At 52.6% G+C, this 14,939-nt stretch overlaps 2 protein-coding genes across 2 annotated transcripts; one reads left to right on the forward strand and one right to left on the reverse strand.

Moving 5' to 3' along the window:
- Window positions 1–155: 155 nt before the first annotated feature.
- On the reverse strand, window positions 156–4,987 carry vps18 (VPS18 core subunit of CORVET and HOPS complexes). The gene is made up of 9 exons (XM_037448930.2): window positions 4,542–4,987; window positions 4,294–4,435; window positions 4,094–4,185; window positions 3,561–3,811; window positions 3,104–3,457; window positions 1,726–2,994; window positions 1,390–1,599; window positions 977–1,213; window positions 156–869 (listed from the first exon to the last, which is right to left on the reverse strand). The coding sequence occupies exons 1-9, from the start codon at window positions 4,642–4,644 to the stop codon at window positions 573–575; spliced, it is 2,955 nt and encodes a 984-aa protein (XP_037304827.2). The 5' UTR covers window positions 4,645–4,987; the 3' UTR covers window positions 156–572.
- A 359-nt stretch (window positions 4,988–5,346) lies between these two features.
- Window positions 5,347–6,984, forward strand: rhov (ras homolog family member V). The gene is made up of 3 exons (XM_037448654.2): window positions 5,347–5,624; window positions 5,813–5,871; window positions 6,198–6,984. The coding sequence occupies exons 1-3, from the start codon at window positions 5,420–5,422 to the stop codon at window positions 6,642–6,644; spliced, it is 711 nt and encodes a 236-aa protein (XP_037304551.1). The 5' UTR covers window positions 5,347–5,419; the 3' UTR covers window positions 6,645–6,984.
- Window positions 6,985–14,939: the final 7,955 nt, after the last annotated feature.

Here is a 14,939-nt window from a genome sequence, read left to right on the forward strand (position 1 = left end):
TTTTTTTCCGTCTACAGGCAGCTGTAAAAGCCCCCCCCTGAGGAACTGTGACGAAGGGCTCTGATTTCTCCAGTCAAGATAGTTCAAATAATGTGTAAAACATGCATTATGTGTAAAACATGCATTACATTCAAACAGTGAGAATAACCGGTTCATCCGTGTTGACAAGCTTTAATGATCCACAGTTGAATTGCAAAACAGGGAACATGTGAAATAAAAGTTTGAACTGTAAGATTGAACAGAGCTGAAGAGCATAACCTTATGACGTTAATAGATTAATAGTGCAGTTATATCACATCCTCTTGTATAATTTGCTCCCAATGTCCAACCTCCTACTAAACACTCCCATATTAAGTGCAACGGCCTTTAAATCAGCTCCACATACGGCCAACACAAAGACGCTTATTTGGGTAGAGAACAGCAGAAGCGGATGCGGTTTTAAACAAGAGGCACCGCTGACAGGCAATCGGGGGCGAACGGCTGCTTCCACTGAACGGCTCCTACGGACGCTGACCCTTCACTGGCGGGATCGGGTGGTGGCGGCGGGGCTGTCGTGCCCCTTCGCGCCTCGCTCATAGCCAGCCGGATTTCTCCTCCTCAAACTTCCCCGGGTCGATGAAAGGCTTGTCGATGGCCTTGATCATCAGTTCGCCACAGTACACGCATTCCGACGCAATCAGGTCGTCCATGTCCGATTTGATCTGCTCGCGGCTCGCGCCCGCGCTGCCCTTCCCCAGGCTGGCGGTGTCTCCCTCGTCCTTGGGCGCCGGGCGGTGTCGAGACTTGGAGGACGGGGCGGCCACGGCCAGCTTCTTCTGCAGTTCCTCCAGGCGACTCTGCTTGAAGGGCGTCAGGTGAGGGGTCACTTCCTAGAAGGGAGAGGAAGGCACAATTGGTTAAAAGAGGCGCTCGGAGGAATTGTAACTACGTCATTGTGGTTTGGGCATCTTCAAGAGAGCACATCTTTAAGCGTTACCTGGAACAGGCAGTCGTAGTGGAACATGTGTCCGCATAGGAACAGGTAGAAGGGCCTGTTGAGCAGCGGGAATTCACAAGCGGCGCACTTTTCCTGGGAATCCACTACGCCGTATTTGTTCCTCATCTCCTGGATGTCTTCTCGGATGCGCTTGGCGCTCTCCGTGGCCTCCTCCATCTCCTGTTTCAGCTCGTCGATGTGCTGGTTGTACTCCGCCAGGGAGCCGCAGATGGCCTCCTGAGAAAACCCATTTGAAGAAACGTACCATAATTTGTGCGTGTCATTCATGGTGTCAAGCAGGGATTACAGGAGACACCCAGAACTACCACCAGTCAGTAAAATGGTAAACCTTTTTTTGTTCATGTGAGATTTAATTTAACAAGCGTATTTCTTGATTTAAAAACACCACGTACCTTAAAATGGTCGATGGTGACAAAGTCCGGGAAGAAGGGCAGGATGTCTTCGATCTTGAGCAGGTTGCAGCTGGACAGACAGTTCATGGCTTTCTTCACGTCCTTCTCCTCCTGCACCACGTGCCGGGCGATCTTCAGCCAAAGCTTTTTCCTCAGCTCCTCGTCGTCTTCGGGCAGGTCCGCGCACGACTTGGCCAGGTCCACATCCACCTGTGGGACAGTGAAAATGTGCGGGCGTTTGTTTGAAAAAATCGGCTCAACGGTTAGAAGTCGAGGGGCCTCGCTTTGCACGTTGTTTTGCAACCCGGGTTTTTTCGCGGGGCCTGGCGCGCTTACCTGTAAGGCCAGGTCCACGGCCTCTTCGTACAGTTCCATGATCCTGTAAACCAGGACGCAGGCCCGCAGGTAGCCGTTCTCCGCGCACAGCCTGAGGGCGTACTTCAGGTCGTAGTGGATCTCCGAGGCGCGCGTGCCCGCCTGCTCCAGGTACCACAGCAGGGAGTCCGGCTTGTACTTGGCGTAGAGGGACAGCAGGTAGTTGTGGATGGCCTCCTCCGTCACGGTCAGCTCGTACACGCAGAACTCCATGTAGCGGATGGTCTCGCTGATCTGCTGGCTGCTGCCCATCTGGCTGTAGTTCATCAGAGCCGGGATGAGCTTCTTGGGGTCCAGCCGCTTGCCCATCTGGATCCAGGCGTCCACCACTTTCTTGGGAATGTGCTGCATGAGGACGGGGGAGAACTTGTAGAAGAGCTTTTGGTCGCAGTGCTTGGAGAGCACGTCCAGCGCCGCGCTGTAGTCGTCGTGCTGGCAGTAGTGGGAGATCACCCGCTCGTAGTCCTGCATGACCACCGAGAAGTAGACCATGTCGTCCACGTTGCCGTGGCTGGCCAGCAGGTCGTAGATGGTGCTGCGGTTGTTGAACAGGCAGTCCCTGTGCTTGCCGTTGCAGAGGAACTGGTGGAACTCGTCGCGCGTCTCCTTGAAGACGACGGCGCCGCCGCCGCCGTCGCTCTCCAGCTGGCCGAGTCGGTTCAGGTAGAGCTCGGCCAGCCAGGTGACCAGCAAGGTGATCTGCGTCCTCTCGCTGGGCTTCAGGTTGTTCAGCTTCTTCAGCAGGAACTCCTTCAGGGCCTCCTCCTGTTTGGCCTCGATGAACTTGAGCGCGATCTCTTCGAAGTAGTTCTGCGTCAGGGCGTAGCACTTGGCGCTCTCGATGTACCGCTTGTTCTGGAAGCAGTGCTCCGCCTCCTTGGCCAGCACCATGTCCATGCACTCGGGCCGGTCTCGGCAGTACTCCTTGGCCAGGTCGAACTTGGACATGCTCATGTACATCTGCCAGACGTCCCTGGCCTCGCGCTGGATGTGGTAGCGGAAAACCGCCCGCTCGGTGTAGATCCACACCATGCCGCCGACGGGGTCCTTGATCATCTTCTTGAGGGCGCCGAATTTATCCGGGAACACGTCCTCGTACACCACCTGTCCGTTCAGGGTGCAGATGGCTTTGACTCGGTCGTGGAGCAGCAGCAGGAAGTGGAACTGCGTCAGCACAATGGAGATGGGCTTGTTGAGACTCAGGTCTATGTCGGGGGTGTAATCCCACACCTGTTTCAATGCCGAGGGAGAGAATACGGAGAACAGGTAGTGCACATGAGTGCATGTCGCAAGGGTAGGAATGAAAAAAAAAAACATTCTCACACGTGGAGACACTTACCTGCACATCACTCAGCAGGGAGTCGGGCCGGACGTAGTCCAGCTGACCGTAGAGAACCCCATTACCCATCATCCAGGCGAACGCCTTCGGGGACGTGCGCAGCTTGGAGGTGTAGAAGGTGATCTCGCTGTAGCCCATGTTGGCCGGGAACTCCTGGAAGCTGGGCAGCAGGTCGTGGTTCTGGCTGAAGATGGAGCCGAAGCCCTGCTGCTCCGAGCCCTCGGCCACCTTGCCCACGAACTGGAACAGGCGCTTGCGGGTGGTGGCGATGATGAAGTACTTGTTCTCCAGGCCCCGCTCCACCTCCAGGCAGCAGACGGGGGCCGGCTTCCCATCCTCCTCCAGGGAGTGGACCTGTGTCAGAGAGACGACGGGGAGGTCGTTGGGTTGCACGCCGGGGAGATAGGAAGACGTACGAGTCGGTGGGTACTTTTCGGGTGACCACGCGCGCTCCCACCTGTCTGAAGTACTGATCCGGATTGGTGTTGAACAGGCTGCCCTCTGTGGCCGAGATCTCCGCCTCGAAGATGATGCCCTGACTGGTGCCGACCAGCACGGGCCCCGTGCTGGTCTCGCTGCCCAGCAGCTTGTTCCAGGCCACGCTTTCGACGAGGTGTCCCCTCCAGCGGGACAGACCGCGCACCTTCTGCGTGTTCCTGTTGAGGTACAGACACTCGCTGGTGCTCAGGCAGATCAGCAGGTGGGAGCCTGCGGGTGGGGAAAAGGTGGTGTTAAAAAATACTCCTGCTGCTGCTGTTAAAGTCATAACTATGATACATCTTCCACATATTCTAGTTGCATTCTTTTGAGTCCTTAAGATGTTGCTGCAGTTCAAGGTGTTTCTGTTCAATCCAAATGAAAGAATTAAAAACAATCTGAAAACAGGATAGAAAGTCGACTCACGTGAAGTATGATCATAATACCCATATTTAAAGTAATAACGATGGCCCTATTGGCAACGTGTTCACATTAGAGAGTTTTTTGTCTCACCAGTGGGGTCCAGGAACAGTCTGTACACCTTACTGTCATCTTTCCTTCCTAACTCAATCTGATTGGGCTGATCTGGCTTGGCCAAGTCAATCCTGCACAGAACACAATATGAGACGTCAACATATCAACATGTGTTTTGGGAGGCTCCAGGTGATGGGGTCGCATCGACAGTGTGTAAATGAGTATGTGCGTTATTTCACCTCAGCAGGGTGTCCTTCCCCAGACTCATGCACAGCTGATTGTTGCACACCGCGAGATGGTTTATCCTCTCGGGAGGGGTGAAATCGATCCTCTGCTTGTTGAATATCGGCTTCTCTTCCTCCAGCCTCACGTTCACGAAGCCTAGTTAAGGGGAACAAGTGCGGCGCGAAGTGAACAGGAGCACCGCATGCAGCTCATCGGAGGGAGCCCCCCCCCCCCCCCCCCCCCACGGAGGAGAGCGACCTACCCGAATGCGTTATCCCGATGTTGGCAGTCGACAGGCGGCTTTGCTGCTGCGCACTCTGCCTGGTGTTCTGCGAGTCCTCGTACCCATCCAGAATCGAGGCCATGGTTCTCTGTCGCCTTATTTCACCGTGTCTCGCCGCCTTTAAACGATTCCTCTAGAGGGGACGTGTGTGCAACGGATCGGCGAAGAGACACTAGTACGACATGGCTAGCAACCGTTAGCTAGCTGACGTTAGCTAGCTAGCTAACTCAACCTCCACGGCCTCTCTCCGCATGAATATAAACTCGGGAGCCGGTGGTTGTGTTTGATGTCTCACGTTGCAGCAAACACGGGGACGTCGGGCATTTCAATCGTTCGTGCTGATGTTACTACAGGAGCTCCGGTAACTTCCGACCACACAAACACAGGGGGAGACGCCGATAATCAGGTGACGCCCGCGATCATGTGATCAGCGTGACGTAGTGCTTCTCTCCGCCGCCAGGGGGCGCAGTGAGCCCGCGCTCTGAGCGCCTTAACGGATGAAGTGGCATTAACCACATCATTAAAATTAACCCCCATTCACCTGGATGACGATTCTTTTGATATTATCGTGTTGGTATTATTTCAGTGGACTGTATTTTTTTTATCTGACAGTTGGTCATCACACGCTTTTTATTCATAATCGTCTATGTGTCGATTTCTCTAGTCATCTTTTTTTCTCGGTGGGCGTGTCTATGCAGATCAGAACCTGTCCAAGCCCCGCCCACCACCACCACCACCACTCCCCCCCCCCCCCCCCCCCCCTGCACATGTGGCCCCGTCAGAGACAGACAGACCTTCTCGCTCAGACTCTCCCTCGGAACCTCAGCGAGCAGCACGTTTTGAATGCGCGGCTCGACATGCCACCTCACATGGATTACTTCCACCGCGAGTCCCGAGTCCCTTCCGCCTGCGGGCTGACCGGGGAGGACGAGCTGGAGCCCGGCGTCATCAGCTGCATGCTGGTGGGAGACGGGGCCGTCGGGAAGACCAGCATGATCGTCAGCTACACGTCCAACGGGTACCCGAGCGAGTACCAGCAGACCGGCTTCGATGTCTTCTCCGGTGAGGCATCGAGCAGCAGAATGATTCGTTTGTTTTGATGCATGTCAGATTCTGGACCGTGACACGAATAGGCATGAATGCTGGTGTCTTTGAGTATGCAGGTCGTGTGTTTGTGGTTTTAAAGGTTTGAACGTTTTTGAAATAAAGTGAACCAAGGGGATGCTGACTGATTGGCGTTGTTTCAACAGGTCAGGTCCAAGTTGAAGGATCTCCTGTTAAAGTTCAGCTTCTGGACACTGCTGGACAGGTAAGACTTTTTTTAAAAAATTCATTTATTTATTTGTTATCACCGAGATTTTGACAAATACCAACATGTTTACTTACATCTTTTCACTCAATAAAAAAAAAATCCTTTGTTAATATTGGCTGATATGTCAATTTCTCTTTTTGATGATGTCACGAGAGCGCAACTAAAGGAACAGCTTTCCTCGGCCGGTGTGACTCACGATCATGTGACATACGTGCTTTCCCCATGAATGTCGTTGCCGTGCGTCGGGCCTCTCCTCCTGAGTCACGAATGCACGTAAGCCGCGCTCGACGCTGACCTGTGATCCTGTGTCTCGGTTTTCCCAGGAGGAGTTTGACGGGTTCAGGGCTCTGTCCTACGCCCACACGGACGTCTTCCTGCTCTGCTTCAGCATGGTCAACCCCACCTCCTTCCACAACATCACCAAGAAGTGGGTTTCGGAGATCCGGGCCCACAACCCGTCCTCGCCCATCGTCCTCGTCGGGACTCAGTCGGACCTCTTGCTGGACGTGAACGTCCTCATCAACCTGGACCGCTCCAAAGTCAAGCCCATCCCGAGCTCCCGGGCTCGGAGCATGGCCGAGAAGATCCGGGCGGCGGACTACGTGGAGTGCTCCTCGCTCACGCAAAAGAACCTGAAGGAGGCGTTCGACGCCGCCATTTTCGCCGCCATCAAGAGCAAGTCCCGCAAGTCCAAGAAGAGGAGGTTCTCCGACCGACGCACCAAAGCTTTCTCCAGGTGCAGCTGGAAGAAGTTCTTCTGCTTCATCTGAACACCCCACCACCCCCACCACCCCCAAAAAAAAAACAGACTGCTGACCCTGTGGGTTGTGGACAAAAACGTCTGTCACTTATTTAACTCGTTCACTTTCGCTCCGTCTGACGGCCAAATGGTGCAAATCGAGCACGGAGGGACCATCCGAGAGGATTCTGGGGGTGTTTGTTTGGGTTCCTCGCTCCAGCAGAAGAGTTTGTTTACATCGTGAGATTGTTCCCACGTTAAACCCCAAAAAACAACAACACGCTTGTTGTGTTAAGAATCCACGTCTCTCGTGAATTTGCATGACGTGCCTTTGCTTGCAGCCTTAAGCGTGAGAGGGAGAGAAGTGGAAAAGGTCTGGGGGGGGGGGGCCCTGGATCCGGGGGGGGGGGGGGGGGGCTGGGTCCTGGGTCTGGGGGTCCGAGCTGATGGGCGTTAGACTTTTTCTCTTGTTGTCTTCTTGCCGCCTGGTGACAACAGCCTATTTATATGCAAGTAGCGATCGCAGTGCGAGGTGCCACATTGTTGCCCACCCCCCCCCCCCCCCCGTGTGAAACCTCCCGTAGGGTGGTTTTCCACTGGTGTATTTTCTTTTTCTTCGCCTGACAATCTTATAATCGCCCACCCCACCCCCCCCCCCCCCCCCCACTGCAACCCTGTGGCATTTTTGATTTGATTTGGAATTGTATCAATTTGTTTAACATCTGCAGGAAGGGGGGGGAGACCAGAAACAGATGATTAGTTGGAAGAAATGTGTGTGTGAGCCTTTCCTTAAAGTCCTCTCGGGGTGAAAAGGGCCGTGGGAGTGGTAACCTTTGTTTGTTGTTGTCCCCGCCACTCCCCACCCCCCCCCCCTCCACCCCCCACCCAATCTGCATCTGTAAAATCGGGGCACTGCAGGAGTCTTCAGGCCTCCACCCTGCGGCTCCTCTCAACCAGCACCGTCGGCTTGGCTCCCCCCCCCCCCCCATTCCGCTCCTCTTTTGTTTTACAGGCTCCTTCTCTCCTCAGTCAGTCGGGACGCTCACTTTGATGCAAGTGAAAAGTCTGCGATGTTTGGCAGAAAGTGAGACTTTCTGGTGAAGCGTGAAGAAGAGCCAGGGAAAGGCTTCACTATACATTTTACATTACTATACTTCCCGTGGAAGTCGGCTTAATGTATACGCTATTCTGTTTGTTAAAACAGGTCATTTAGTCATTTCTATGTATATTAAATGGATTTTTATTGCATTGATGTACTCTACGTGTGTGTGTCACCAATCTCTTAATTTACCGTCTCCTCCTTCCCATCCGCATGTATTCCTGCCCGCGTGGGAGTGAGGTCTCGCCAATAAAAGAGGTGCAAACCGTGGCTTCTGTGTGTTACGTGTATTTTTGGGGCCCGGCTTTCCTGGGATGTCATGAAGTCTTGAGTGGGGACCGCGGTTAAAAAAGAAGCACGCAGCGCCCCCGCTCTCTGCAGGGAGTCCAAAATAATCCTCATCAGCACTCGGGGGAGGGCGGGGGGTATTTTTTTTTTTCCCAAACCGTCTCCCGGTGCAGGTCTCTCTGGCCCCCAGCTGTGCCTCCGCGGCTCGACCGACTCTAATCCGATCCACATGGCCCGTCGGTGGGGTTTTGGCCCCCCGGAGCGGGGGGGGGGGGCGTGGAAGGAAGCTGCAGCAGTGTCCTGGTTTTGTCACCTTTTTTTTGTCTTCGTGTCAGGTAGTTGCGACTGCATGAAAAGGAGGGGAGGGGGGGGGTTTAAACCACTCCCACTTTGCCCGTTCAGTTAGAGACGGCGTCATTAAAACGTGACTGAGCAAAGGAACGGGACCGATGATGAACTTTGACCCCCCCCCAGGGACCAGTCAGGATCTGCTGCTGTGATCACTGTGATCATGTCCAACAGATTTCTGTTCAGTGTGTGACGAGAGTCACTGGTGCTAAAGTACCAACTTTAGCGTGCGCCCTGTCAATCAAAAGGGGCCCACTGTGTGTGCGTGTGAGCGTGTGTGTGTGTGTGTGTGTGTGTGTGTGTGTGGGGTTCAGTGAAGGTGATCAACACCCCGAGAGGCAGCGGCTCTCCTTTTGGGGGGGAACACACTCAAAGGTCAGGACTCCTTTCCACTCAAACTCTCTGTCTTTCACTTAAAATCCAAATCACAGATGCATCACATGACATTACATGACATTACATTACATTACATTACATTACATGACATTACATTATATTACATTACATTACATTCGATGCCCTGCAAGGAGCCCTAAAACAGCAACGCACACCATGTGCAAGCACAGCCACCCACAGAGTCCGGGTGTGCAACGACTCGTTGAGCAATCACCGGGGGGGTGGCCCGCGCTGGACGGGTTTTAGGTTCCCAGGTGCTCGGGGAAGTGTCCCTCCTCCTCTCGTTGTCGTCTCAGGGTTAGTCACCTGTGTTTCTTAGTTCGCTCCGTGGCGGCTGCGCCTGGAGGAGTAGCCAACCGGCTCTGCCTCTGGCTCGCCGCCAGTTTCGCTCCTCGCCGGGTTTCACTGTAAGCGGCGGGGTTGGCAGCGAGGCCTGGGAATCAGCAGGTGCACCGACAGGTCCGTCTGCCCCCCCCCCCTCCTCCTCCTCCCCGGGTGCGGAGCCCGTTGGCTCAGCGCTGCTGCTGCTGCTGCTGCTGCTCCGCTTGTCTAAATAAGCAGTTAGAGAGCGCCTGGTGCCTCGGGGTGGGGGTGGGGGGGGAGGGGGGGGAGGCCTCGGGAAACCGGCTCACGGCGGCAACGCTCTCAGTTGGGATGTCAGTGTTTGTTGTTGTGGTTTTTACTCCCCAAAATGAGCTGTGTGTGTGTGTGTGTGTGTGTGTGTGTGACATTGAGATCGGGTGCAAAAGATAAGGTTCAAATAAAGGCCAAATGTGAACAAAAATTGAGTTAATTTAGTAAAAAAAAAACTCATAGATTTACAGGATTGGCCATATCATGTTTATTAATATTACTTACATGTTTGCACTTTTGCACTCTTTGGAGGCGCGCGCAGCTTTCAGGCGAAAAACGAGCGAAGACCCGCGTTTCACAGCGTGGGAGCAACGAGGCCATTAGCACTTCACACGCCTCCCGGGTTTGCAGGAGATACACATTGGGGGGGGAAAAAACAGAAAATACAGACACACACACACACAGGTGTGAACAGACGACCTGGGGATCAGCACAAGAAAGCAACAGGCCGATGCAATACACAGACGGGAGGCTGTGGAGCAGCGGCCTGCATCGTTGTCAGCACAGGTGGAAGTGCTGAATCCAAGTGCTAAAAACCAACAAAAGTGACACATTCTCAATAAATAATTATAAGACCCGTGACTCAGTTGCAGCAACAGCTGCTAAATTCATCAGAATCAGAAGCCATTTATTGCCACGTGTGTTACGAAATGTTGACTTGGTGCAATGTAAGAATGAAATATAAGAATAATACAGCCACAGGATGAGATTTTAACGTTCTCTTGTGAGAGACACTTCACATGAAACACAAAGGGTACTTTGAACTTAATTAGATGGCATTGTGACCCACTCATCACTGGCCCGGTAAAACATGACTGTTTATTGTGACGTCGTCACGTCCTCTGTGATGTAAGCGCCAGCCGTCTTCCACGATGATGAAAAACAGACTCAATCACCGGAGACCTGGACCAACAACAGCGTTATCTTTTTCAGGTTGACACCTTTTCTTTCGTGATTTAAATGAAAAGAGTGGATTATCTGCTGTGAGCGATGGTACAACGAGGCGTCATTGTGAGTGGCGGATACACATTGGGTGTGGGTCAAAGACCCCTGCAGGCTATTCACTGACGTCTCAAATGCACCAGATCAAGGGCGAAGGTATGGGAGCGTTTTGCATTTTGGACGGGGGGTCGTCCAGTGTTGCGTTGTGTGTGTTTAGAATAAAGGTGAGTTTCTCTATTCTACCAATGCAGAATACATTTTAAATGACAAAGAAAGGCAATTGGAAAGGGGAGATGGCGCCTCGGGGGTTGTCGCGTGGAGTTTGCGGATCGAGATGCGTCTTAATCCCTAAAGGCCCGGCCGGAAGGGAAGGAGTGATGGACGGGTGAACGGGTGAATCGTTCTGAAAAGTGACAGTTTAACCCGACTCACAGGTGAACACCGAGAGTCAATTTGCATGGCGGCACACGGGCGATTTCATTGGTCGTGAGTCTGTGAATTGGGTGTGTCCACGTCTGGGAATCAAGGGGGCGAGGCGTTCTCACAGTGGCGTTGAGGGGGGGAGGGAAGGGGAGGGGGGGCGGCGGCGGCTGTTGTGACATCTACACAACACACATGGTGGCAGTGAAGCAAGTGAGGACATGATGTAAGTCGACACAGCCGTTGCCGTGTCACTTATCATCTCCCCTATGCAGGTACAAACACACACACACACACACAATGTCGAGTAGCTGGAAAGTACACACTAATACCCGATCAAAGGCTTCATGACAACAGGCATTGTGGTTTTTTTGCAGCGATCAGGTGTGCCTGGACCTGTTGAGCAGAGAGCGACTGGCTGCTGTCCGGTGACTCAGAGCGCTCGCCATCACCGAAGGAGCGAGTAGATTTGAGGTGGTGGGGGGGGTCACAATTAAGGAAGGGAACACAGGTTCACGATGATGAATCAAGTGTCTGACGACGGATGATCTAATCGTGCAATCACAAGGGTTCACAGCGATGATCACATCGTTCGTCATTGTTACTTCAACTTTAACCACAACGTCTTCAGCTTCTTTAGTGTCAGAGCGATCGATACCTCTTACATCTTCTCGTCCTGCTCTTTCCAAGAAAGCAAATTTCCCCAAAATGTTGATTTCTTTCAAATAAAAGTAAAATGAGTGAGTGTAGAAGAAGTTTGAAAAATAACTGCTGTAAACTTGAATCAGCTCGTTCAAACGCGTTTAGGAAATTGATTTTGAGCTTTAACACAAAAGAATAACACAGAAAAAAATGAAAATGAGTTGATTTTGAATGAAATTAGAAAAACAATAGATTATTCGAAACTTGTTACACATGAAAAATAATTTTGACTAAATGAATTAAGCAGTGAGGCCCATAAAGTAGCATAAAATAGTGATGCAACAGTGAGGTTAATTCCGGTGTTCTGATTCCCAGAGACTGTTTTCCACCTCTTCATCCTCCACATTGCAAATCTCACAGTGAGATGGGACGAGGGGGGGGGGGGCGTGGTCTTTTGTACTAAAGGTCTTCTGCTCACGGAGAGATGCCCCAAAGATGTGCAGCTGGACCCAAAAGTGGAGACAGTGGCGAGAGGGGGGCGGCACCGGGTCCATTTGTTCCACGTCAACACACCTGTAGCCACAGGGCGCCCCCCCCCCCCCCCCCCGCGGACTGTTTACCTGTCCACCAAGACAAGAGGGAGCTCAAGCTGTCGGGCCGCGAAGACGGCAGCAACGAGTCCAGCGATGCGATGGAGAAGATGAGCAGAGGTCAAACCTCTACGTCCAGAGCTTGTTGCGATTGCCCTTTGTGTTACAGCTGGGCCTTCTGCAAAAACAAGACGTGGGCGTCGTAATGTCAACGGTGCCAGTATGCGGTAAGCGGTGACAGCGGGTTTTGCTTTCGTCCGGCTTATCAAGCCGCATCTTAATCTGTAGCCGAACCCCTCCCCAAAAAAAAATAAAAAAGAGAGAGAGAGACACAGACAGATCAGCAATCATATACCAGAAGATTAAGATGAGGAGATGATCCACACGCAGGGTGAGACCGGGGGGGTGGGGGGGAGGGGGAGCTTAAGGGACCCGTTGAGGCAATGGCAAGGAGAGCCACATTTAAAACGGAATGATCAGCAAGATAAAAACACCAAGTCTCTCTCTCTCTCTCTCTCTGTTTGCATGCTTATCAGGTGAGGAGGTGAAACCTTGTGTTCCAGACTCTTTGCTGGCGTCCATGGAGGCTGGGGAACATCCACAAGGTCCATCTTATCGGCGCGCGAGGCCTCTCGAGATGCCAAACCCGTGACCCTCACACATTTCTTCACGTCTGGTATTTGGACGGATTTCTCCTTGAGTTAAAATAACACATTTCTGCATTATTTTCGTGTCGCTTTTCAGCCACAAAAGGAGCGAAAACCTCCAGACGAGGACGTAAAAAGGGCGTTCAGAGACATTGTCTTGTCTCCGCTGCGATCGCCCTTTAATCTTCGGCCTTTTGTCTCCCCCCCCCCCCCCCCCCCCCCCAGGTGATGTCATGTCCGCGTGAGGAGGCCGCCCGCCCCGGGGTATTTCTGAACAAAAGTGACACGGCGTCTTCAGAATTCACATCTCTTCTCAGCAGCTGATTGCAGAGGGAAACACTCCCCAGGCGTCACATCAGCTCCATAACAATCGCACACAGTTCACCCCCCCCCCCCCCCCCACCCGTCCCTCACTGTCCTCTCAACATCCCTTTTGTTTCACCACGTTTGACTCACTGGTCACAGACACTGCGGGCCGGGGATGGAGGTTTGTGAATGGGCACAAAGCAAAACTATCAGAACAAACACACACACACACACACACACACACACACAATAGAGGGACAATTAAATCAGTTCTTCCCAGGACGACACAAGCACACGGCAGTTTAGACGTTCCCTCGTAAACACACACACACACACACACACACACACACACGCACGCACACATGAAACCACACGGTCACAACAATGCATCCGCATGCGCTTTTCCTTCTTCACCTCTGCTGCAGACGGACGGACGGAGGGGAGAAAGGAGCACGTGAGTCCGCGCTGTCGGACCTGTGGAGCAGGTCTCTCTCTCTCTCTCATCCGCCGCCAGCTAGTCCGACTGGAAGTCGGTCTCACTTACCTGAGGCCCCCGCCAGATGACGCGGCGGGGGGGGGGGGGGGGTAAGGGGCGTGGCCTGAGGTAGAGTCAGTGTTTCATTCTGGCAGGCCATGAATCACGTCCGCTTGGATGCATTACGTAACGATCCGAGTCTCTAAAGCGAGTCAGAAGCAGGTCTTTCCAGGTCAAATACAAAGTGTGTTTCCGTCTGTCGTTTGACCATCACACAGCTCATGCACGCACATTCAATTATCTTGTGTAAAAATTCCCAAAAACCCTCTCCTGCAGCTTTGCATTGGATGCGGTTGGTTGGATCGGTCCAAACATGGTGGATCTGGGGAGTGAAATGTTGACTCGTTTGACATTTGTTGACCCAGGAAGTGTTTTGATTATTCTTTTGTATGCTTGGCCTTTGGGGAAGGCATCAAGTATGTTTTGAAGGCACAAAAAAACTGCTGCAGGTTTTGGGGATTTTAAGGAGTAAAATCTAAAATGGACTTAAATCAATTGGCCAACTTGAGTCCAAGTCATGTGACTCAAGTCCCCTCGTCGTCAGCTGAGAAAAAAGACCCCACAGTTATTGAGCCGTTTAGTGAAAGTTCGCATTCAAGGAAAAGACACTGCTGGAAATACACCCAGCTTTCACTTCACTTTTAGGAAACAAGACGGCAGTTGCATTGTCCACAAATGCACCTTTAACGTGGATCAAGTTACCGAAAAAAAAAACGTTTCAGAGAGTTTCAGTGTCCCTTTGTGTGGAGAAGACCGGTTCTGACTCCCTCTTGACAATAACAGTGAGGCGAAGGGGGGGGGGGAAGCATTCGAATCCAAACTGACTTCAAGTTACACCGGTTGGTTGATCCCTGCTGCGTCAGCCAATCACAAGAGTACAAAGAATCATGACATCATCCGATTCTAGTTAACGCCACGGTTCATATGTATATTCATATATTCTACCATTCGGCGTGTATGTAAAGGCAGTGCAGCTGTTAGAGAGGGAACTCCATGAAAAATAAGTAAAAATGAAGCGTTCCTTGCAAAGTTCAAACCATCGGCAGGTGAAGCACCAAAGTAAATGTGCCGTCAATTACATCCGAGGTAATTAAGAGTCCACACCTCCATCTGAAGAAAGACCCGCTGTTGTTCCTGGCCCATCAATCCTCTTCTCCCCCTATGATTTAGACCCAGGAGGGCAGGGTGGGGGGGGGGGGGGTGCTGGTTTATGGAGGCCTATTCACAGGCCCTGAGGTGTCACTACTGGTCACTCCCAGGCTTCTCCTCCGCCTGCTCCCTGGCTGTTTCACACCTCCAGGAGGGACCATTATGCTGTCACAGGGCCCCCGTGAAAGTCGCACCCTTCTGCTTGTCCTGCTGGCCTGCGGAGCGCGGTGGGGGGGGGGTTCACGCACGGCTCTGACCCGGAGCTGCAGATGGTCGTGGAGAATTACAGTGCCTGGAGGGGTAAACAGGCCGAGCTGTGGTGAAAAGAAGG

This window comes from Pungitius pungitius, chromosome 20 (assembly GCF_949316345.1).
Source record: "Pungitius pungitius chromosome 20, fPunPun2.1, whole genome shotgun sequence".
NCBI classification, from domain to species: domain Eukaryota; kingdom Metazoa; phylum Chordata; class Actinopteri; order Perciformes; family Gasterosteidae; genus Pungitius; species Pungitius pungitius.